The sequence below is a fragment of the Corvus kubaryi genome, unplaced genomic scaffold (genome assembly GCF_017639235.1).
Source record: "Corvus kubaryi isolate FWS band 111438036 unplaced genomic scaffold, C.kubaryi_AGA036_p1.0 split3-73, whole genome shotgun sequence".
Taxonomy (NCBI): domain Eukaryota; kingdom Metazoa; phylum Chordata; class Aves; order Passeriformes; family Corvidae; genus Corvus; species Corvus kubaryi.
This window is the reverse complement of record NW_024582091.1, coordinates 43,574,956-43,598,391: the sequence shown is the minus strand read 5'-3', so window position 1 is coordinate 43,598,391 and position 23,436 is coordinate 43,574,956. Positions and strand designations below refer to the sequence as shown.

Genomic DNA, 23,436 nt, shown 5'->3' with positions numbered 1-23,436 from the left:
GAAGAGCCAACAAGGCTGGAGGCCCCTGTGCTGTCAGGTATGCATGTGGACTGGCACAAAAGCAGGAGTTGCTTTGCCTGATGGCATTTTCCCAGAAAGATGAACTTTGGGAAGTCCATGGTCTACAGACTAGGGCATAAAGGACAATCAAGCTCAGATTCCCTTAATATTTATTATTCTTGGCAGGCCTTCCAAAAGATGTATCAATATCACATAGAAAGACTCTTGATGCTAGCAAGATGTTTCAAGCAGGATGAGGAAATACCTGTTGAAAGAGTACTGCTAAGGCACTCTACAGGAATTAATAGATGACATGAGATTTGGCTTATCCAAAGAAGGAAAAGTCCAACAAACAAGAGTAACAACCAGAATGACTTTTGAGAAAGACATTTCAGTTTATTGTCAAGACACTTTCTTCCCTCTTTTCTCAGCAAGTATTCTAGATAATTTCTAACATGGACTTTTAGTTCAAAGAGGTCACTACAATTTCCCAGACACTGGTGATCATTTGAGAGAGCAAGCTTGTGGCACAGAAAATAATTTTTTAGATTCTTTGTTCCCAAAATACAACAGGGCTCCACATGAGGTTGTCACATCATGCAAGAAACTCATCCCATGAATTTGATGACTAAATTGTTGCAGTCAGTCCTGGACTTCAAAGCTGCACTTCAGAAAAAGTTTGCTTGCCTTGGGTTGTGCTTAAGTCTAAAACCAGAGTACTGCTTGTGGTTTTTTAAACTCAGAAATAACCTATCAACTACTTTTCATGTTTCCGCAAGTCACAATCTTAAATTCTGACAAATTTTGCAAGGCAATGCAGTGAATATAGAAATCAGTCTTAGTGTTTGTTGGAATAAATAAAGGGCTGTCTCTTGAATATGACATTGAGGTACACTTTTTTCCTGTATATCACATCACAAGAGACCTTTCTGTGTAATTTAAGTTTGTTTGATGTTTGCCCTAAAGATCCAAGTGTGCTGTGTATGGGGATATGCCAACCTCCTTTGGGATCACCAGTGGTTTGATACTCTGCATCCATGACTTGCAAATAGACTTAAGCTACCTTAGACCCAAACCTTGACTTCTGTGCAACTGCACGACCTCTGCTCACAGCCACATGCTCCCTGTGCACACGTTTCCCTTAAGATCTCCTTTCTGAAATGTACTTGTGTTTTGTATTAGGACTCTATAAAAAAAGTACATACATTAAAATCATTATCACTCCATAGTCTGTGATGGCTGTACTTCCAGGCAGCACACTACAACATCCCGATGAAGGCAAAAAGGATGGGACCATCTTCTACTAAGGCAGCTTCTCAGCTGGTGACCCTGCACTGGGCACCGAATTCTTGTGTCATGGTAATGCTCTTTCACCTGTTTTAAATTGACCTAGAAATCAGGATTTTTTTCCAAATTTAACTCCTAAAGGCAGGAATTTCTGTGTCCATTTTCTGCAACCCAGTGTGAAAGGACTGTCAGAAACAGACAGTAATTTCATTTGGAAAAAGTAAACTGAGTTGATATTTGACTGACTTTTGAAGAAGACATTAGTGCACTACCGAGATGCACATGAGTAACATTCCTCTCCAGATGACAGACAGGTCACTTAGTTTCTTTTATTTCTTCTTTGTTTGTAGGATTTAATCTTGTGGTGTTTTGGGGTTTTGGATTTTTTTGCAGGGTTTTGTTTTGGGTTTGGTTTTGTTTTTGTAATTTACACATTTTGTTCCTCCCAAATTAGTTTTTACTATCCAAACATGGAACTTAAATTTTTACCGTTTTTTTCCAAAGATAGTGAAAATGCAGGAACTTCTGCTACCTTATGTGTCCTGACAGATTTTTTTTTTTTTTCCTTCAGTAGCTAACAATTCTGGTTTTATACTGAAGGTTGGTGCACAAACAGAGCAGTATACTACAGACAGAAGCAACTCATGTACATTTGGATTGGACTTTCTTCTCTATATACCTCCCCCCATGCTTATACACATACATTTTGGATTCACTACTAACAGACAATTTCCTACTAAAAATCGATGACATTTTCCATTAGCATTGTTGGGAGAAGCATTGATTGGCCCTTAAAAGGTTGGTTGCACATTATGTGAAAGAACCCAACTGCAAAGAGCTAAATTTGCAACATAAAATGTACCCAACATTCTGCAGGGGAAGCATTATCAAGGCTTTTACCAAGTTTTTCAGGATAAGATATGACACAGCACATCTTTATCAAACATTGCTGTATTTTTACTCTGTTGAGTGTTAATTAATTCACACCAGTGTAGCCACAGTTACAACCCAGCACTGAATGGTTGCAAGATTTTAATCCTGCACTCTGATTTAAGTTGATAACACCTCTTTAGAAGCAAGAAAATTATCAATTTTGTCAGAAGACTTTTCTAGTCTTAACTATGCAAGAAATCCCTTCTGAAAGTTACTCAGAAAATAAGGTGTAAGGGGGGGAACTCATAAAGCTACCAAGGGCATTATGTGTTCCCTTTGGTGAGTACTGAAGTTATTTTAAATAAAACAGATAAAATGATTCCTCATTGCCACTGTAAGTTACGGAACACACGGTTTTACCGTTGAAGTCCATCCTTTTAATTCTCCCCTATAAAAGCAAACAATGCATCATTTTGAATCACTCAAATGTACTGTGGCAACAGCTTTGTTTGAACAGTAACTGCTGCTATGAATGGCTTTTCCAGAATTTTGGGGTATCCAAAGAATACCTGACAAGATTTATTAACACATTCATCCCTGTGCTGCATGCATCAGTGGCCTCTCTTTGCTTCAGGAAATGACTGAAGGTTTAGCAGGTTATCCCAGTGCAGGTGTCTGGAGATCTGTAGCCAGTCCATTGGGACCAATGGATGCAGAGTTCTTGGTAGAAATTAGACAAGATCAGTCTGAGCTTTGATCTTCCCAATCCCCTTTACTTTTTCTAGACTTCAGGCCTGGTGTTTCTACAGAACTCTCCCAAGAGCCACCTATCCAGTGCTGCCTGAGGTCTCCTAGAGCATTCCTCACTCCAGCCTGTTACTGCTCCTCTAAGCTCACCCAATTTTGCATTTTCCTCCTCTAAATTGTTAGGAGTTTTGGTTTTGGCTTTTTTCCCCTCCATGTTTGACTGTCTTCAGACTTCTGCACCCTTTGAATTAGAATGAAACACACAGACTAAACTTTCCTTTTCCCCTTGCTGTGTTATTCCATTGTTCCTTCACCTTTTTCTCTCTTCTGTACTTGCTGAAACTTCTTTATCATCTAGAATCTGCAGTAGCCTGCCCACCCCATACCTTTTTCTGTGCATTCACTGTACTTCTCAGTAATCTCCTTGCTTCACCTTTTCTGCCAGTGCCTTCTTTCAGGCAGAGCCTTATGCATGAACCAGCATCCCAGTCCTGGTTTCTCAAAATCCTGTCTCCATCATAACCCACTTCTTTCCCAATTCTTTTAACTGATATCCAGTAGCCTTCCAAACCTCCGCTCACCAAGCTATTGCTCCTTGCATAACCTCCATCATTTCAATTAAGGTATTAAGTTCTCCTTTCCAGTATACAAACAGTAGCTGAAGGCTTGTAAATGCCCCAGAGCCTTGTGAACATATTAACAGAATAACTGGAGAGCTCCAATTCACAGGGGGACTGGGGCTGCCTACATCTGACAGCAGAACTTTGAACATAAAGGAATGAAACAAGTTAATATAGGGCAAAATTTAGAAAAAGACTGAAGTTGAAAACCATTCCAAATAAAAGGAAAACCAGAAACTGATCTCACATCGAGCTTCAATAAAGATTCTTGTTTCAGAGGCACACTGCAGACCAGCTGTAAACTCCGAACAAGCCCTGTAACAGTATGATGCATTAAGCATCAGGATGACAAGTCTGCTTTTTCTCTTCAGCACAGCCAAGTTTGCAAGTGTCCTCTCTCCTGCTCTGGATGTCTTTAGCAGAGATTTGCTAAACTTAATCTACAATTGTAGACCAATAAAACCACAACTGCAAAACCTCCCTATGGAGAAACCTTACTGTCTAAGAAAGTAACTTTGAAGTTGTAAGAGTGACAAAATAATTAACCAGTTCTGCCTGCAGGGAGATGACACGGTGACACCTCCGTGAGAAAGTTTCATCACCTACCTAAGTAAATATTATAAGCACCATTAAACACATTTCAGCACATTTACAGTATTTCACTACATCTTGTACTGTGCAAAATGTAGTCATGCAGCAACATCAGTAGGGCTGCATAAACACTGCCTTCTGCATTATCAGCCAAAGCTTGAGCTTCAGCCCAAGTTCACCTTTTATCAGATGGGGGTGTTAGAGGAGCAGACCAGAGGAGCAGGCCAGAGAGGGAGAGAGGAAATTCAGCCCCTGCAACACTCAAGTTTAATCTCATGTATCTGCACTGACAAAATGGTGTGCATTTAGCCTGGCTTTTCCAGAGAGTTCCCCACATAGCCCATAAAAACAACAGGCAGCATCAGCTGGCCAGCACCAGGGAATAAACTGGCTATGCTCCCTCCTACAGGCACTTGATGCATAATGCTGAAAAAGGCTGCAGAAGTTGCAGTCACCAGAGCTATAATTTTCCCCAGTGCATCAATTTTTCACTTAGATGATTTTCCCATTTGTAAACAATAACATAAAGCCTGAGTATTTTTTATTACACATTATCCTGTCAGGATGGTGGCATGAGGACTGGCTAGCATTTAGCATGGCTTTTAAAGGAACAGTACCTGCTGTGAAAAGGACGTAGTCCTTTCATGTTTCATATGATCAGCTGTGGGAGACAGACCAAAGCAACATTCACAAGATGTTTAGCGCAAAACATTCTGCCACTGCTACTCTTTGTAACAGAACATAGTTCAGATCAGTATTAATAATATCTGAAACAACCTACTTTATCCAATTACGTTGTATTTTCATTTTAAAAATCCAATGGTTCTTTAAATATCATTGGCATATAAAAATGGTAGAAAGTTCACTGCGCACCAGTTAATCCCACCCTTGTTCCACTGAGTGCAGCTGCATTCAACTTGTCCATTTCACTTCTCACTCACTCTGCTTATAATCTGGTTCTCCAAGAATTTTAGTTTTCTGGGACAGGTTGCAAGCAGGAGAGAAGTAGTAGAAACACTCACCCGACACTGGAAAAAGCTTAGGATTATTTCAACTTTTTTAGTCTCAGAATTGAGATACCAAAATGGGATGGATGTGTAAGTACACTTTAGTTGTCTCTAAAGTGCATTAGCAAATTTTGCAATGAAGGCTGGAGATTAGTAGCGAGATGTATGGATTATGGCATTCAGTGGGTTGCCATATGCTGTGGGACACATCTTTTGAAGGAGATTTTAATCGACTCAAAAGACAATATGGCAACTGGCAGGCTTTTTCTTTATTGAAGCAAAGTCACAGCATTTTCAGCACTATTCCCCTCTTGTGAAGGGAAGAGTTAAACGAAGGCCCCTGAAATTTACATAACTAACAAGTAAAGGACTGAAGAAAGAGATTACAAGCGTATTTCTCTAAAATAAATAATCTACAAAGAGTGCTTTTTCTTCTTAAAAGCAATCTAAAAATGTAAAAATTCTACGGTAAGGAGATCAAAAGATATTTTAACAACTTTCAATATTTACAAACAATACAAAAACTGCACATGCCATCAAATGATGCAAAATTCATATTAAAAATTAAAAGGTTCATTCCTACCAAGAACCAAAAACTCCAGCCAATATTTCAGTTCTAATTAAATGGTCTTCTTTACAATTGGAAAACCCTTAAATGTTTTTATTATCTGTAAAATATACAATAAAAATGAACCTCACTAAATTATTAAGGTTAAAAAAGAAGACCAATACTGCAGGCAAATCAGAAAGGAAAGTAACTGTAACTTATTCTTTGGTAACCAAAAGTTAGCAAGTATCTGTATTTCAAGTGATGAAAAGTAATAGTCTCCCCATTTTGACAAATGAAAGACAGATTTCTGGCAAAACACAACTCCCAAGTTTCAGTTTTGAAGATGGGCTCCACCTACAGCTTTGTAGTGCAAGTCAACTTTCTAATTCAGAAACACAACTGTCCTGGTTCCGGCCAGGACAGGATTCATTTTTTGCAGTAGCCAGGAGGGGCTGTGGCCAGGACACAGAGGTTATTCTACACCACCTCACAACACTGCTGGGAACAAGGAAGTGGGGCAGCAGGTCACACATTACCGGGCTCTGCTCTGTGTGGTGAGCAGTCACATGTGAACCATTTCTCTTATGTGTGCACTGTAACTATTGTTGCTGTTACTGTCCATTTTCTTATTTCACTGTTGTTTCCAGTAGATTTTTCTTCTATCAGCTCCCAAACTTCACCTTTTGTGCCTCCAACTCTCCTCTCCAGTCACCCGCAGAGGTAAGAGCAGAGGGGAGTGAGTGAGCGGAACATGGCTTGGAGTGTTTTGGTGGGAACACTAAATTGGGGAATACCATTCCTAAACCATGACAGGAACCCTTCCAAATTCTGGCAGTACACTGCTTCATTCATCTCCCATTTTCCTGTTGTCTGCTTGCATCCTCCGCACACATCCAGCTGTTCTAGTTCTCTAAGGGAATACTCCAGCCAAGGAAGCAAATCACTTGGAAATGAGTGTTTCACCAAGCGTATGTGTGTGGCTGCATAGCAGCTAGTAGTGTGTTATAAAATCAGCTCCCTTTTCCACATCAACTACATAGTTCATTTTCCCTCAGGAAAAAGAATTAAAAGTACAGTACCCTGGACCAATCCATAACCTGGTGAGCTCATTGCTCGAGCAGGACACAGTTCATCAAACACGGGGTCATACCCACTAAGGAGCCATGTAATCCCAGCACCAACCCTACCAGCTTCTCTCAGAGGTGAATGTGCCTCATTATGCCTCTCTCTGCTTAACAAATGCACTACACTGCATAACTACAATGCTTCTGAACCAAATGTCCAGCTTGTACCACAGGAGCTTTCCCACTTCAGGCTTATTCCTAAATTTTGCTTGCACAATTGCAGTCTCAAGAAAAAGAAAAACTTCACACCCTGACAGACTCTGAGAAAACTTCCCCACCCCACCCCACAAGAGGACTTCTAAGGCTTTACACAAAAAATTCAACCGTTAACTTTCCTTAAGCCACAGACCACTCATCCAAAGCAAGTGCTCCCCACCCCAACCCAACCATGCAAAACCATCATTGCTTCAGCATTTAAACATACACATGCAGTTCGTGAAATAAATGCTCAGCAAAGTAACCTTGTCCTGGTCTGGGCTTTCTTCTGGAATCTAGTCCCTGTGATTTTCTAGACTAATATCCAAAGCCTTTAGTCACACTGCCTTTTAACTTTCTTCAGCTGAAGAGTTTAGACACTTCCTTGAAGCACCTGGTTGAGTCATTAAGTCTACATGGGCTGGATCCAAGGTCTCCTTGCAGCTTGCCTCCTCAGCATACGGAAAGTCATTCATGTCCATTTCATCACTGTTAAACATATCAAGCTGCCTCTCTTGCTGCTCTTCCAAAGTCCTCCGGACCCTGCCCTCTGACTGTTCCACCACTTCCCCATCTCCTTCACTAATGACAGTCATGGGGCTGCTCTGGATGCGGTTGCGGACATTGTACTTGCTGCTGGCAGCAGATGGGGGTGTCCGTGACCGGCCGTACCTCGTGCCAGAGAAGGACATGCTCCTTGGCATCAGGCCCTCACTCTTGGCCCACTCTTCCTGGGCCCGTTTGCTCTTGCTGGGTGAGCAGCTGGCAGGGATGTCGGAAAGGTCAGGGGAGGCATCTGTCTTTGTCCGGTGGAACCTCGGGTCCGTGTTCTTCAACATCTCTGCTGCGGACATACGGGAACTGGTGTCACAGCGGCTCCCTTTCTTCAGCAGCAGGGCTTTGAAGTTGTCATTGCTGGTGCTGCTCTTGCGAACGCTTCTCTGAATAGATCCGGCTTGTTTGAGGGTAGCTAAATTTGGGGAAGCACCAGTGGGAGTTACGGGGGGCGATGGAGAATGGTTGCGGGTACGGTCGTCTTCAGAATCTTTACGGCCAAGGACTTTCCTTTTGGATCTGAGTTTGAAACACACACAAAAAAGAGGACAACACAAAAATGAAACATTTTACCTCCCCTAAGTAAACTCAGTTTAGAGGGATGACAATGAATTAAGCTAAAGCAGAGACAGGGAAAAGGGAGAAGTGATCTAAATCTAAAGCATGAGTAAGAACACCACCAGAACTGCACAGGCACTAATGCAGGTATTGGAGATATAAGTTTATTACTCTTTTTCTGCAAATCTGGAACAATGAAACTACCAAAACTGGCAATACTGATGTTCAAAACACTTCTGCAAATTTGGTGAATCGGGTTTTCTGGAGTCAGTATTCAACTGCTCAGACTAATGCGCTATAAAGATTTATACACCATGCTGTTCCTCTGTTACTTTGGGGACTTGATTCAAAGTATGTCATCTAGAGTATATGGGTTGTTTTGTTTCATTTTATGATTTCATTTGATACTCTCTGGAGAATTAGAGGTGTCGTTTAGTGCACTTTCCTTTAGAGAAAAGGACGCAGCAATGCACTGCTGCTGAAGATGAAGAAATGGGTGCCACATGTAACAATTCCAGATTAAATGATTTTAAAAAAGAACCTCCCTAATCCAAATATTAAATAAATAGCCAAAAAAACTTCTCCAGCTCCTCTCAAGATGCACAGACAAAATTCACAGTTATGTTGGTGCTCTGTCATTGCAATTTTTGACTAAATGAAGGAGAGACCAACTTCCTGACAAGAAAGTTATCTTTCCAAATGAAAAAGCAGAGTGTTTATCTATTTAAATGCAAAGTGCAGGGATAACACATAAAAAAAAAAATTAAGAAATAACCATGGAACTGGGAATAAGTGGAAACTGGACTTTCATTGCCTCATTTTCACATTACTAGAAATCTTAAAGAAATGTCCATGCCTGGGATCTGCAGCACAGCTGCTTTGTTTCTTTGCTGAGCAAGAATTAATTAAAAAAGATTGTATAAAGCCTAATATGATATTTTTGCACAAACTTGAAACAAGTCGACGGACTTCTTAGAAATATAAAATTATAATGCTATAAAACTCCATATTAATTTTTATCAAGCATGTGTTCAATCCAGACCATTCCCCTTGTAAAACAGATTTCTACTTAATGTGATCTTTAGCTTTACTTTCTTAAAAGCCTTGAGATTCTGCCAAGGCAAGCTCAAATGTGTTCATGCATCACAGCCTACTGATAATTTAAAAACCCCCAAAAACAAAGAAGCAAGATCCATCAGCTGAGTAGATGGCAGCAATGGACACTGCCATAGGCTGTGCCAAGACCTTGGAGTGATCCCATCTCTCCTAAGTGGTGCAGTTTATACATAGCTCACTTGTGATACCCCCAAAGGCAGCTGTACCAGCTGTTATTTACAGCAGCTGCTGCTGCCTCCACCTGTCTTTCTGGAATAAGAATGTAATACCAATGCCCATTCAGCCTGAGGATGAATGGACACCAGAAGACAGCAAAGGGATAAAATGATGACTTCAGAAGAGGCCAATGTACGAACCTCATCTAGATTTAACTGTGTTAGTGTGTAGGCAGCAGATAATTTTGGTGCTTGGATCCTCTGCGAGTCTGTATGTGAACATTTGTGCATTTGTTACAGGGAAAAGATTTTCCTTCCTTAGGGTTTTGGCTACCTATGGCTATCTTTAAACACTGCAATGCTGGGGTTGTATTGCTAGCAAACCCGTAATTAAACTGGAAAAAAAAATTCAATTGCAAAGATCTGCAGGGAAAGGCTTTGTGATCCTAACTTGGAGTGATCCAATAAGACTGCGAATGCAGGGCAGAGCAGTCAGTTTGCTGTCAGCACCTAGCCAGCTTTCCTCAGTATATATTAATTATGGAAGAAACTTGAAATTAAGAACCAAATTTGGTTTCGGTGGCTTTTAAGACACAGACAGGGTATATGTTCAAACAAAACTGTGACTTAAAATTGAGAACTGTTCTTCCTGTCCTTAATGTACATACCACTAAATTTCTTATCTTGCTCCAAAGCACATATTCAAGAGTGCCAATTACTGAAATAATACCTCTTAGGAACAGTGGGGGCAAAACAAAGCCTTTTTTATTAATTAACAACCCAGGAAGATATTGGTTTAAGTCAAAAGCCAGCAAAAGCAAGGTCTTAATAAAAAATGCGTCAAGTCTGTCACATCCAGTTCCACTGTCCATTTCCCTACAGATTCATGAATTAGAGGTATGTGCATATACACAGAGATCCACTCTGTATCTGCATACATAAAGGAGAAAGGCTACTGGCCAGAATATCTCATTCTAAAACCAGATTTGCCACAGTTCTAGCAAGTGCCATGCAACATGAATGCAACAGACCATTTTCAGAATGGCTCCTACAGGTCAAGTCCTAAGGGGTAACAGTAAATTATAAAAAGTCAGTATCACATATATTAAATTTTTGTATTGTCTGGAACGGACTTGTTTTCAAAGACGGAAAAAAAATAGCATTTACATCCAAAATGCTGCAGCCTCCCAGCTTCCAGCTGCTCTCTTCCCGTCCGTCCCTCCCGATGCAGACCTCGGGCAGAGCCGTGCGAACTGACGGCACACCGGGATAAGCCCCGGCTCGCCGGCAGGGAGGCGGCCCCTCTGCGGGTTGCAGTGCGCGGCGCAGCCACGCGATGGCGCCCGCGCCACGCCCAGCCCGGCCCGGGGCGGCTCCGGCCGCGCTGCGGGAGCGCTGCTCGAGGGCAGCGCGCGTTCCCTGCTCTGCCTCTGGGTGCTCCTTTCCTTGGGGCTTTCTTGGGTTTTTTGCTTTTTGACACCTAACGTGAACAACACGTTATCTAGCTGCCATTCGGGACGATTTTGTTTTCAAGGGAAATGAATGATGTCATTAATAATAGGGCCAGTATTGCAGATTTCATTCACGAATCAGTTTGACACAAAACACCCGACCTCAGGCTGGATTATGGCAAACTATAATCCAGCGTTTGCCATATGTTTTGCCATATGACTGACATGTTGTGTTACTTGCCAGTTTCAGCCACGCTTGCCATGAAGCATTAGCGTTGAGCCTCTGTCCCAAACTGCACCATATAAGCAGCGAAGAGAGTAAAAAGAGATGGAGAAGAACGAGAATGAAAACGAAAAGATACACAGAAAAAGCAACAGTAGAGTTAATAGGGCAGATTGAGAACAGTACAATAAATACTAGACGTAACTTGATATTTTAAAGGGCAAGGTATTTATAATATAATTTACATCCATTTAATCAGGTTGGTTTTAGTTCAGAATGGACTAAATACATTTGTAAAACAATAAAATGTAAGTTCTTTTCCTCATCTTTTTCACATATAGGCTTAGTAGAAAGTTGATAAATATATGCTTTCTCTTAAAGCAATGACTGTTGTAATTGGGTGTTTTAGTAAAACAATGTTAAATTTATTTTTCCGAGACCTACCGGACATCACAGTACAGGAAAGGCAGTTTCTGCAGTACCTGTGAATGGCTGCAAAAAGATCCTCAGTAGTCCTTGGTCTCGCTGGTGTTGCCACTCCATCTGTCTCTTCCCCATAGCCACTGCTCGGCAGGAATGAACTGTTGGCTGTGTCTGATTCAAACACCTCCACTGTGCAAACAGAATGAACAACGCAGTCAGTCTGTCATGCTAACGCCACGGGCATGTAATCCTGAAACCAGCCCTCACTGCCACTAAGGAGAAGCATCCAATGGACTGAGTGCAGCGCTGTCATTATGGTGATTTCAGATCAACGCTCGCTTAGGGAACTGCAGTGCATGAAATGCCTGTGCTTGCTCACACACAACAGGCGGAGAACAGTAACAAAAGAAAACTTGTATGGTTTCCACTAAAATACAAAACCAAAATTAACGAATTGTTTTCATAGCATGCTTTAATACTAGCACGGGTAAATAAAGCATCATTTTCTTTCTGTGTCTGCAACAATGCAAAGTCAGAAAAGAACTGCAAGAAAACTCATTAAATATAATCAGATCCCTGCGACGTTTTAGTTGTAAAAATCACAAGAGGTTCTGCCCTCTACAGAATCCCACCTCAATGCTAGGATGGCTATTTCTCACTCCCCACCTTCTCTGAAATAGCTACTGCTACATCTGAGTTAGTCAGGAAAGAGACTCACCACTTTCATTCTCTTGAGATAGGTGCCCGTCAGTGTTACTGCCACTGTCTTGGCTGCTCCCTGAACTGCTTCCTTCATCAAAAGCAGACTGCTCCTCCTGCCTGGGTTCTTCTTGAACTGGTGATGCAGCAGGCTGTACCACAAAGGCATTCGCTCCCACTGTCTCAGAGAAGGTGAATCCAGCAGCTCCTCCCTCAGGAACCAGGCTGCCAGAGTCCATCTCGCTAGAACCGAGTCCATCTGTAAGACAATTTCTCGCCTCCTCACAGTGTGCAAGCACAGCGTCTCTCTTAGTTGGGCTTCTGGCAGTTTCACTCACTTCAGCTGCTTTCTCCACTGTAAGGTCTAACTGTGGAGGTGGTACCAGAAGGAACAGCTTGGGTTTCTTTGATATAGGAGGTGGTTTCTTGCTTGGCAATACAACCAGAGTCTTGTCAGGAGATGTTGGTGACCCCTGAAGTGACACGCCAGAAAGGAGGTCTTCACTCTGCACTGAGGACTCAGGTGTGTCATCAGTGGCTGACCCCAGAGCATCAGCTTCAGGAGACTTCTTCAGACCTACTGCACTCACAGGCTTTTGATCACAGTCAAGTACACGTGTGTTATCAGAGAGAAGGAGAGGAGAACCCCGAGACAGTGTTTGAACTACATTTTTAAATGAAGTGCCTGGAGTTTTCATTTCCTCGTCGCCTAAGCTGCTACTGAGTTTTAGTGAGAGAGATGGCTTTAGCGAAGACTGTGATGATGAATTTGCAGTACCCTTTTCCTGAGAAGTGGTTTCAGAAGCAGATTCAGCTGATGGCTCACCTTCTGTTGATTTTTTCACAGACCTCAACTGCACCATTTGCAGTGCTTTGGTGGTTACTAATGGCATCACAGGTCTCGATGCATCTTGCTTAGTGAGTGGCTGTTTCACTGGACTGTAGCAAGAATCGTCCTGGTTGCGTTTCTTAAAAGAAAACTGCGGGTATATTGTTGCACCTTTTGTTATTTTGGGATCAAGTGGTGGTGCTGGTGGCAGGACAGCTATGGAGCAAGAAGGAGGAGGAGGAACAGGCGAAGAGAATGAACTGATGGAGGCTTCTTGAGGAAACCATGGAACAGTCTGAGCAAAGGAAGAATTTACACTGGCTTCTGGTGGAGGAGGGGGAAACGTGGGAGAGGCAGACAATGGTGACAGATCCATGACTTCTGCTGGAGGAGGAGGAGGGGGAGGAGAAAGTTCAGGGCAATGTGGAGGTGTTGGAAGAGGAGGTGGTGGAGGAGGCGCACCAGAATCCGGAGGAGGGCTCAGAGCAGGGTCCAGTTTCTTCACACTCACACTCCCTTCAGTAGATGTATTTGAAGAAAGAGAAGTGGATGATGAAGACATGGAGACTGAAGACAGAAGAGAGGACTTCCTTTCAGGCACTTTAGGCTTCAGCTTGGATTTCCCACTTCCTGATGATGCAGATTTTACAAGTACAGGCACTGGAGTAAGCGCAGTGGGTGTATTGGACTGGCTGGAGTACCCACTTGATGGTGATGTGACTCGGTGGGATTTCTCTGGAGAAGCACTCTTTGGTTTGGCCAGTCCACTGGGCACTTGTGGCACAGAAGCCCTTGAGCCATCACTGAAGTGGCTGATGCTGTAATCGCTCAGAGCAGATGATGTACTGGCAGAATGGGTCACCGGAGATTTCACCTGGTCGTCTGCCACTGTGGCATAGTCGCTGTAGTAACCCCACTGGTCAGCGTACTCCGACTTTATGCTACTTGTCTCACTCTGGGAGGGAGTGACTGTGCAGATGGAGTACAGGTTTGGAGCAGTGGTGGACATCATGCTGCTGCTCGCACTGACCGAGCTTTGGCTGCGGGAGCGCAACACCCAGGGATCCTCATAATCACTGCAGGGGCTCTGGGAAGGGGAGCTGCCATTTTTGCACTTAAGATTCAGCTGCAGAGAATGCTGGAGCGTGGCAATGAGTGTTTCATCAAGTACCTGTCCATTGGATTGGGCTTTTTTCTTAGGTATCCTTCTGAGTGAGTCTGTTCTGGATGGTGGCAAAGGTGGCTTCTTTGCCTTTTTCAGTGAGATGTTTCTTGCAAGGGATTTGTCACCTTGGCCTGACTGGTCATCCTGATGTTTCTTCTCCTTTCCTTCAAAGACATTTACCACGTTGTCTCTGGGGTTCTCAAAACCATTAGTACTGTTGCATGGAATGTCTGACTTCAGTCTGGAGTCCATATGCATGGGGCCGTAATAGCCATCGTGGTCCAAAGAATACAGGGAAGTCGAATCGTCCCTGACCGACGTCCTCTCCAGGCTGCTGCTGCTCAGGTTGCTGCCGGGCGTGGCACAGCCTGGTGTGGTACAAACCACCTTGCGTGAAGGGGTCTCACTGTTTTCTGAAGACTTGTACAACCAATGCTCTGTGCTGCTCACTGCTGCGTGTGCTCTCTCTCCAGAATAGCTGGATTCACTCCGACAATCGCTGTCCTGGGAAGGGCTTGCTAAAGCAGCAGTGTTCCTACAGCTGTAGCTCATGCTCTGAGACCCAGCCTCTGCATTCCCAGGAGTGCTAAGAGAGACAGCAGAGTCACCAAGAGAAAGCATCATGACAGTGTTAGATGGGATGGTATCTGAAGTCTGTGAGTGACGTGTGGAGCTACTCTCACTCCAGTTACCACTTGAAGAATGGTGATCTTCTTTCCCACTTATTGCACTGCTGGCAGCAGGATTGTCTCTTGGATTTGGGTAGGCAGTGGAGCTGCTAATTTTACTATCCAATGATCCAACACTCTGGGCAGCGTGAATAAGGATAACTTCTGAGGAGGATGACAGTGTTGCATTGGGTATGATGCTCGTTGAGTAGGTGGCATGAGGAGAGACCACACATGCTGGGCTTGAGGACTTCTCGCTATCACAGCTTCTCACCTCTTGGGACTTTGGCCTTGACAGGGTCCCCATCGTGGGATTATTCCTCAGATGCACAACACTATCATCCACTTGCAATTTACTTATCTGGTGGGGTAAAGTGCCAGCAATGTCTTCTGTCTGCCTCAACATCATGCTCTGTGTCTGATCTAGGGACTGCAGAGACACTCTCGCACCAACCCGAGGCAAGCTGTGAAAACCTATGTCGTCGTTTTGGCGGGAAGCAAAAACTGCAGCAGAGTCACTCATCACCGACATGTTTCCAGATGAGCTGGAGAACTGAGACATCTGGGCTGCAATGCCTTGTCCTTTCTGTGCTCGTATTCTTCTCATTGAAGGGGGCACAACTTTAACTTCCTCCGTCTGGCAGCTGGTGTCCTTGGTTTCGGAGCGCTGCATAGCAGAGCGATAGCTGTCTAGTCTCCCTAGCGTGGAACAGTGATCTGGGACATACATCGAATGCCCTCGGAAATCACTTTGGCCAGTACCAACTGCTGGAGTCAAAATAAAATAATTATTTCTTGAAGTGCAAATTCACATTTATCTTCTCACTCATTCAAAAAAAACCCAACCCAGCAAACTGCTCGATCCCCTGCTCCTTCTGAAGAAGAAGAATCTGCAACAATGGATTTTTCAGAGGCATCATCTGTTTTCTGCATTTCTCTTCCCTTTTTCCATATTACCAGGAACCTCCTGCTTACAGAATCGTCTGCGTTCCTGCCGCACATTCGACACATGAAATCCTCTGTTTATGACATGGCAATAATTTCCATAGTAATCAGTTGTGTCAGAAACCAAGTAGTACTATTTGACTTCCAGTAGGCAACGCAGCAGGAACAGACAAAAGCCTGAGAAACGTGAAGTGTGTTCCCATGCTAATGCCTCATGCAATAAAGAAAAGGGGAAGGAAATCTGGAGACTAATACGAATAAAAAATTCTGCTTTTTACAAGCATTACATTTCAGAAAAAAATATTTCAGGAGACACAGATAGCTCTCCAAGTCCTGCAGCTTGTCTGAAAGAATGCTACCACATGGAAACGTGAATTGTTTTACCACAAATAATACATACTTATAACAGCATTTATATAAACATTATCCGACACTGCAAAGAAAACTATTAGATAACGTTTCTCCATACAACTCTATTTTCTATTTACCATAAAGGAAAAATTCTAAGAACTGGGGAAAAGAAACAGCTGGTATTGATGGTTGTGTCATCCTCAGCACCATCAGGAAATAAAAAAATAACCACTTTTTCTAAAAGAAGGAATAATCACATTGGCATAACTCTCCCCACCCCCAACTTTGAAGATAATGGAAAACCAGTTTTAGTTCAAAATATAGTTATCATTGGGTCAACAGAAAGGATTCTAGGGCTCTTTTGTATTTACAGTTTTATTGGTAGTTGCCTTTTAAAATCACAAACCAGAGGACTGCTTTAAAATTAGTCGGTGTAAGGCTGTTGCTTTTGAATTCAGTTGCGTTGCTGTATAAATAGCAAGAGAGAGGCAGGCGTGCTGCTGGAGATGCTGGTAAGGATGCCACACATATGTCACTGTGGGGGAAAACTGGTTATTTCAAGTCTCCGCCTTAGCGAGTCTCAGGAGCAATGAAGTAGCACGCCTGAAAGGAATGTTCTCCTTTCATATTTACTATATGAAACTGCATTGGGAGGATAGGTATTCTTATCATGCAGCTTTAAACACCACTTAAAGGACATTTAATCATCCTGCTGCTTGGCAGGCAAAAGAGGCATTTAGGGTAAGGAAAACAGGGCTCTGAAAAGGCTACAGTTAAAGCAGCACACACAAAAAAGATTGTTTACTTCTTTTCCTCAGGCATGTAAGCAGTCTTTCAGCAGCTTGAAGCCTAGTTAGTTTGCTTTGTGTAAATTCTCTTGCTCTCACAAAAATGCAGCCTCTTTCTGCTTCTGGTAGAGGTTTGCTGCAAAGCTAGATACTCAGATGCTGGCAAATGTCTTGGATAATCGAATACGAGATACTGTCAGAACAGATGGACTACTGCAGCCAACCAAGAGAGGGATTTGCATATTCCGTATACAGTTATTAAGAACTGTACAGTAAGAAAAATAATCTTCCTTTCCAGGTATATTTTTTCTATGTAATCAGTGCACCCCTTTGGTTAAGACAGAGAAAAACAGCAAAGTAGACATTACGAATGTTTCTGGAACCATGACATCACTGATATTAACTGCTGGTCAGTTAAAAATACCTGGTAATAAAGGTCTGCATGCTAAGATATGTAAATAACCAAAGAGAGGGGGTATTTTTCTTCTTCTGCCTCTGTGAAATACACACGTGCACACAAATTCACACACGCAGATGAGACAAAAGGATGGTGCTGGTGGAGAATGAAGCTGGCAGCACTACAGCAAGTATCTAATACTGTCACATACTGACCTGTGGCTGAGAGCACTTCATTTCAGTATGTGGCATGTCTGTATTGTATTCACAGAGGAAGCTAAATGCACCCTTTTTCACAAGTACTGAAATGCAGATGGGTGTTTTATGTCTGTTCAAAATGTTACTGCTAGAGAAGGTAAATGGCAAAGCAGACCAATGCTGGACTTGCTAACCCCACCTTTTCCTTCTTCCAAAACAAGGACTGTTAGAATGCATTTATTGGGACATACAGCTCATGGTAAATGCACAGTGATGTCTGAAACAGAAAATTAATGGCACGGAATAAAGGAGGCCACTGAATAAAAGTGGCCACTGATGGCTATACCAAAATGCCTGGCACGGCAGCTCCTGTCCCATCCCTTGGCACACACACCCCAGCAGAGCCTGGGCACCGCCGGCTGTCCCAGCCAGAACAGTGCCAGAGCAGCACACTAACAAGAGGGCAGCATCAACAACCAACTGCAGGATGCTGCTGAGAACCAGGGCTTACCCTGGGTTTGTTACCAGAATAGATGTAATTTAGGGTCCAGCCTAATATGCTCTGGGAAACCACATAAATTGACTCAACAGCAGTAAATGTTCACAACCTCAATACTGCAGGGAAGCCCATCAGGGCAAGTCTTTGCACTAGGTGTGAGGCCTCTTCTAGTCAGAATGATTCAGAGCCCAAATAAACACAGGATTATGGAGGGCAAGACAGCACAGCTTCAGAAATACAAACTACAGGGCTACATCCTTCAATCATTCTATGGGATATGGTCAGAGAAGGATTTTTTCATGGGTGTTACTATTACAGGAATATAGCTTTGAGGTTTTAAATACTTTTTTTTTGTAGAAATGCAGCATATTCTGAAATTCTTTCCGCTTCGGTTTTGGCTTTACATGTATGGACAATATCATGCAAAGCTGTGAGGATTTACTCATTTTATAGTTCTGTTTTCTGAAGAGGGACGACAGAAATCTGCAGGGAAAATGGTTCAAAAAACCAACCAGAGGAACATTTAAGACTCAGGTATACTGGTAAAATGCTGAGGTGTTTATGATTCTGGTGAAATTCAGAGGAGGGTAGCGAGGAGTATTTTATTTGCAATCTACAAATGCCCTGTAAAACTTGCACCCACTTCTAGAGTAATACTGAAAAGTAAGGATTTTCAAACCCCCTTAAAATCTTTGTTGGTAATGCAGCTAGAAGACAAACAATCCCATTCTAAGGGACAGCTCACACCTTTGACTACTACACTGATAATGCTAGGTTTCTCAGAAAACATCTACTTAAATAAGTAGCAGTCAGAAGATACCTTCTGCCTGCAACACAAAAATTCTTAAACTGAATCAGATCTTTTAAAGAATACCATCCACAAGCCCATCTAGTTGCAGGGACAATGTGTGAGCAGAGGCAAAAAATGTTGCAGAACCAGACATCAGGTTACAGATGCTGAATATCACGAAGTCAGAAGCAGCTGCAAACTGGGTGTGTGATAAATGTGGCTGAAAGTAATGATTGTCCTTTCTGCCTTTTATATTATCCTGTGTCCAGCAGTACTGCCATCAGTGCTATGTCCACCATAGGAGACCTGTATCTACCCTCTTTTCTTCTTCATTACCCTACTATGCTGAAAGTCTCTCTTAGGGCAAATGCTCTTCTCTAACTCACATGTTTAGAGCAGGCTCCAGCAGCAAGTAAAGAACACCCATTCTGTGGACTCTGATAGTCACTGGTGTTGCTCATTAGAGAGGACAGGGATTGAGAATGACAAATTTGGCAAATTTGATGGGGAAGAAAGTGTGTCTGTACATCATCCCTGAGCCCAGGTACTGGCTACTAGCAGTCCCCCTGTGACTCTAGCTGATGTGGTGGCACCAGCAGAGAATCAGATGAAAGGTCCTCTGCATTGAAATGAGCATGGAAAACCGAGGGTCTGAAAAGATAAACAGAGTTTGTGCTGGTGTCACAAAGTACATGCTTGTTTCAACTAGAACAAAGAAGTAGTGTCTCTTACCTTCTGACTAACCAATTCTAATGCAAGCACTTGTCTCTTATGCCATAGGCACATTCCTAAGGTGTGGTACTCTCATTGCATCCTCATGCCTCACCTAGCAATCCTCCTGCCAACCTACTAAACTGGCTAAGTCGCTGTGCAGGCACCACAATTTAGTGTTTCAAAAAATCCCCAGAGACTCTTAATCTGTTTTACCCCAGCACTTACATACTGAGTGATTTTTAACAGACACTCAACAAGAAACAGACAAGTACATTGGGCTTATGACAATTTAAAGGAATTTTCACCGTGCTTCATAAAGAATCTGTAATCTCTCAGAAGGGAGTAAAAATATTGCAGTGAATCCTGTGAAATTTTTCAGTACTGCCAGCTGAAAAATACCCTGAAATATCCTTGCATATATCACTGCCACCCTGAGAGGGAGATTTCTGATGTAAATATTGGGAATTCAAGTTTTGTTGATTCTGTTCATTTCCGTAAACAACCGACCTCTGGTGAAGTTTATATTCCTGCCATCTGTCTTTCCTCCTCCCAGTATCAAAAAAGCAGATTACACCCGCTTTCTAGCACCTGATTTATGGATGGATAGCACTGGAAATGTACAATGTTAAAAAACTACAGGTATAAACCCAGTACTAGTCAAAAGGCACAGTAACTCTGAAACAGAGATATTCTCTCCAAAGAGTGCTAAAGTTGCAAACAGAAGCAGGTGCAGAATTACTTGGCTGGAACAGCTAGGTATTTGTGTGGCATTTCTGTAGGACCAATGGGTATCTGGGACTCTTCTTACCCATGGGACCTGTAACTTGAGTGATTGCTAGCTCTGGAGGGACTAACTGGAGAAGAGTATCAGTTAAGAGGAGTCTTTAATAGAACAGTTGAGTTTCCAGAGATCAGAAGGACTTATCTGCGCCCACGTTGCTGAGATGGAATTGTTTCCTCTCCGGCATGTCAAAGGAGAGCTTCAACAGTCCCAAATAATACCTGAGACACCAAATGGTACCACCAGGGGTCTGAGCTGTCTGGCAAGAAAGCAAATGAAGGACTGACAGTTCAGGTGTCAGTCATACCCATCCCTATGACTGACACGACATCCTACAGGTGACAACTCCTTGTGAGCTACTGAAAAAATACACTTTTCAAAGTATTTTCCCTTTTCAAAGGTAAATAAGCTGAAAAAATGGTACGAGGTCATTCTAACCCTTTCAACCCTTAGGTCAGGAAGGGGGAAAAAATGTACATGGGGCAAAAAAAAATCACAGAACCAAAAAGATGATGACTTTCATCTATAAGATGGGAAAAAAAGCATTTAAATAATCCAAAGGAAGTACACACAAAGCATAAAATCAAAAGACACTTTTGGAGACCAAGAGGACAGAAACTTTCTGTTGGAATTAAAAAAACCATCAAAATGCTTGTCAGAAGAAGGAGGAATCAAAAGGTGGAAAAGTTGAAGATGTTTTCCTCTCCCCTGTTTTGGTGAGGTATGTTTATTAGCAACTGTGGTGGAACTGATACTCAGGTCTGGGACCTGCTCCTCCTGAAAGACAGGGAGGGAGTCTGGGACACCAGAAGCTGCCCACTGGTGTCTGGTGCTGAGCTCTGGAGAAACACTCACAACCAGGTAACTTGGAACCTCCACAAAAACAAATTTAGTCTGAGTCAGACCCTAGAGCACTGACACAAGAAAGGACCATGGAAAGGTGGAAAGCATTTTGCTGCCTTTATTTCATCTGGAGAGTTGGAACACGTGAAGGAAGCTGATGATAACCAAGAGCCAAGAAATGAGCAAGGCCAGTGACAGGTTCTTCTAGAGAGGTGCTCATCTCAACCAAACTTCTCTTTGGGAATCACCTTCTTGTCTGACAGGGGGGAATATAGGTTTGCATCTAAGGTACCATCTGAAGAAAACATCTAGACACAATGGATAATGGCAACACAGAGCAGAGAAACTGAGAGCACTTGAAGTAAAACATTTCCAAGTTTCTTCTCTTTCTGCAGTTTTGATCCAACACTGACTCCCATTAAATATGTATGTAATATTTATGTTCTGTAAGACAAGGAAGGTAATTCAGAAGTATGCAGAACTAATTTTTTTCATTGCTGTGTTTGGCAGAGAGAAGAATGCTTTGCCTTCTCCTATTACTTTGGTGTCACTCTGCTAAATAGTACTGAAAGGGTCCTGCTGTTAAAAAACAACTTCAAAAAGTAACTCCTATCTCTAAACTGGTAGACACCTCACATTCTTACTCTTTCTCAGAATCCCATCTATGATGTTGCATTTTATTTATGCAGAATTTTCTATGCAGAATTTTCCAGTCTACACAGAGAGACTGGTTCATTACTGGAAGACACCTGTGAAAACACAATAGCATTTCAATGCTAAAACGCAGCAATGTTTAAAGATAGCTTAAGCACATGGGTGCAGTTAATGTTTCCTTTCAGTATGTCTGGCTGAATTCTATGAGGGTACCACATCCGCTGAGCTCAGGCCAGAAGCCAGTGCAGGCTTTCTCTTCTGCTTGGTCCCTTATGTTCCAAAGGGCCCGAAGCAGCCAGAGGAGAACCCCAGCAGCCTGGCCCGGCAGAAGTTCTTCCAGGCTCTCTCACAAGAAATGAAAATAGTCCAAAGCCTGGTTGAAGCTTTGAGGTTCTCTCAAGTTTCTGCTTCCTTCTGAAGGATAAACAAGACGTTACAAGAATCTGCTGTATATGTTAGTTATTTAGCCTGCACGCAGCAACTTTGGTGTACCAAGGGATTTTAATCTTTGTGTAAATATTATAGCCATTCACAGCAATGCTTTAGGGGAGAAACAAAGAGATTTATTCAGCTGAAACCACAGGGAGAATGTCAATAGGCATAATGCAATTGCTTGATTTGGAGTTTAGTCCAGATACTTGTTCTGATCAAATGAACTGTGGAATGTTTTAAAACAACTCCTTGCTTGTTTTGGGACAGCGTAAGAGAAATAGGGAATGGACTGCTACAGAAATATTTGGGGAGTGACAGGGGGGGAGGGAGGGGAGAAAAGGCAGAAAGAGCACTGAACAGGGATGGGGGAGACTTGCAGTTATTCCCAGCCTTGTCAGCAGCCTGGTGGCTGACTCTGGCTAAGTCACTTCACTGCAGCATGTCTGGTTTCCTCAGGTGCAAGACAAAGACACTATCACTCTTTTCAAGTGTACTTCATGTCTTGTGATGGAAAGCAATACGCTGACAGGATGGACACTGCCCTCACAGACTTCTCCTGGCACACAATTTGCTCTCTGGAAGACACGCAACCACCACAGAAACAACATGGAGCTCCTCAGACAACTTCTGCCATAGGGCAGATGGCTGAAGCCTTAAGTGCCTGCAGGTTGTGGGCCAGGGAACCATCCCAAGAGAGCTCCTACGGTGGGATACTGCCAGTCCACAACTTAAAACAGAAGCCAAGGAAAGCCTCCAAGCAGTACAACATGAAATGTGCTCAGCACAGAGATGAAAGATGAAAATCAGGGTATAAAACTTGTCACCCTTAGTGAACAGATTGGCAAAAGTCACAAACCTCTTTTAAGGCATTAACTGAAGAATTCTTTTTAGGATAGATGCCAACTGCATTCTCAGTTTACTCCACCAAATAAAACTAAAGTTGATGTTTTCAAGCATGAAACACCTTTTTGAAGTGGCCAAGATGTAACCTCTACGTTTTGTAAATGCTTTCTCGAGGCAGAGGATTCCCATGACAGGGCACTGTTTCATTACAGATGCTGAAGGAGCACAGTTCCACTCACAAACTTCTCTGCATGTAATTGTTTTGTTTCTTGGCTTTCTCTATGCCTGACCCTCTACCTCATTTCAAACCTATCCAGACAAGCTACAAATTTTTGCTTCTGTTTCTGAAAAATCCAGAAAAATAAC

At 42.7% G+C, this 23,436-nt stretch overlaps 1 protein-coding gene across 13 annotated transcripts in view; it reads right to left on the bottom strand.

The window, feature by feature from the left end:
• Positions 1-371: 371 nt before the first annotated feature.
• NHSL1 (NHS like 1) overlaps positions 372-23,436 on the bottom strand; it is a 185,796-nt gene continuing 162,731 nt past the window's right edge. For 9 of the 13 annotated variants that reach the window (XM_042017209.1, XM_042017208.1, XM_042017214.1 and 6 more), the window contains 3 exons: positions 12,194-15,604; positions 11,535-11,664; positions 372-8,068 (listed from right to left, as the gene is read on the bottom strand). In XM_042017209.1, coding sequence (XP_041873143.1) covers positions 7,345-8,068; positions 11,535-11,664; positions 12,194-15,604 — 4,265 coding nt within the window. In that variant the 3' untranslated portion in view covers positions 372-7,344. Of the gene's footprint in view, positions 8,069-11,070; positions 11,123-11,534; positions 11,665-12,193; positions 15,605-23,436 lie in introns of all 13 variants that reach the window. The other 4 variants (XM_042017210.1, XM_042017215.1, XM_042017213.1 and 1 more) reach the window with 2 other exon arrangements.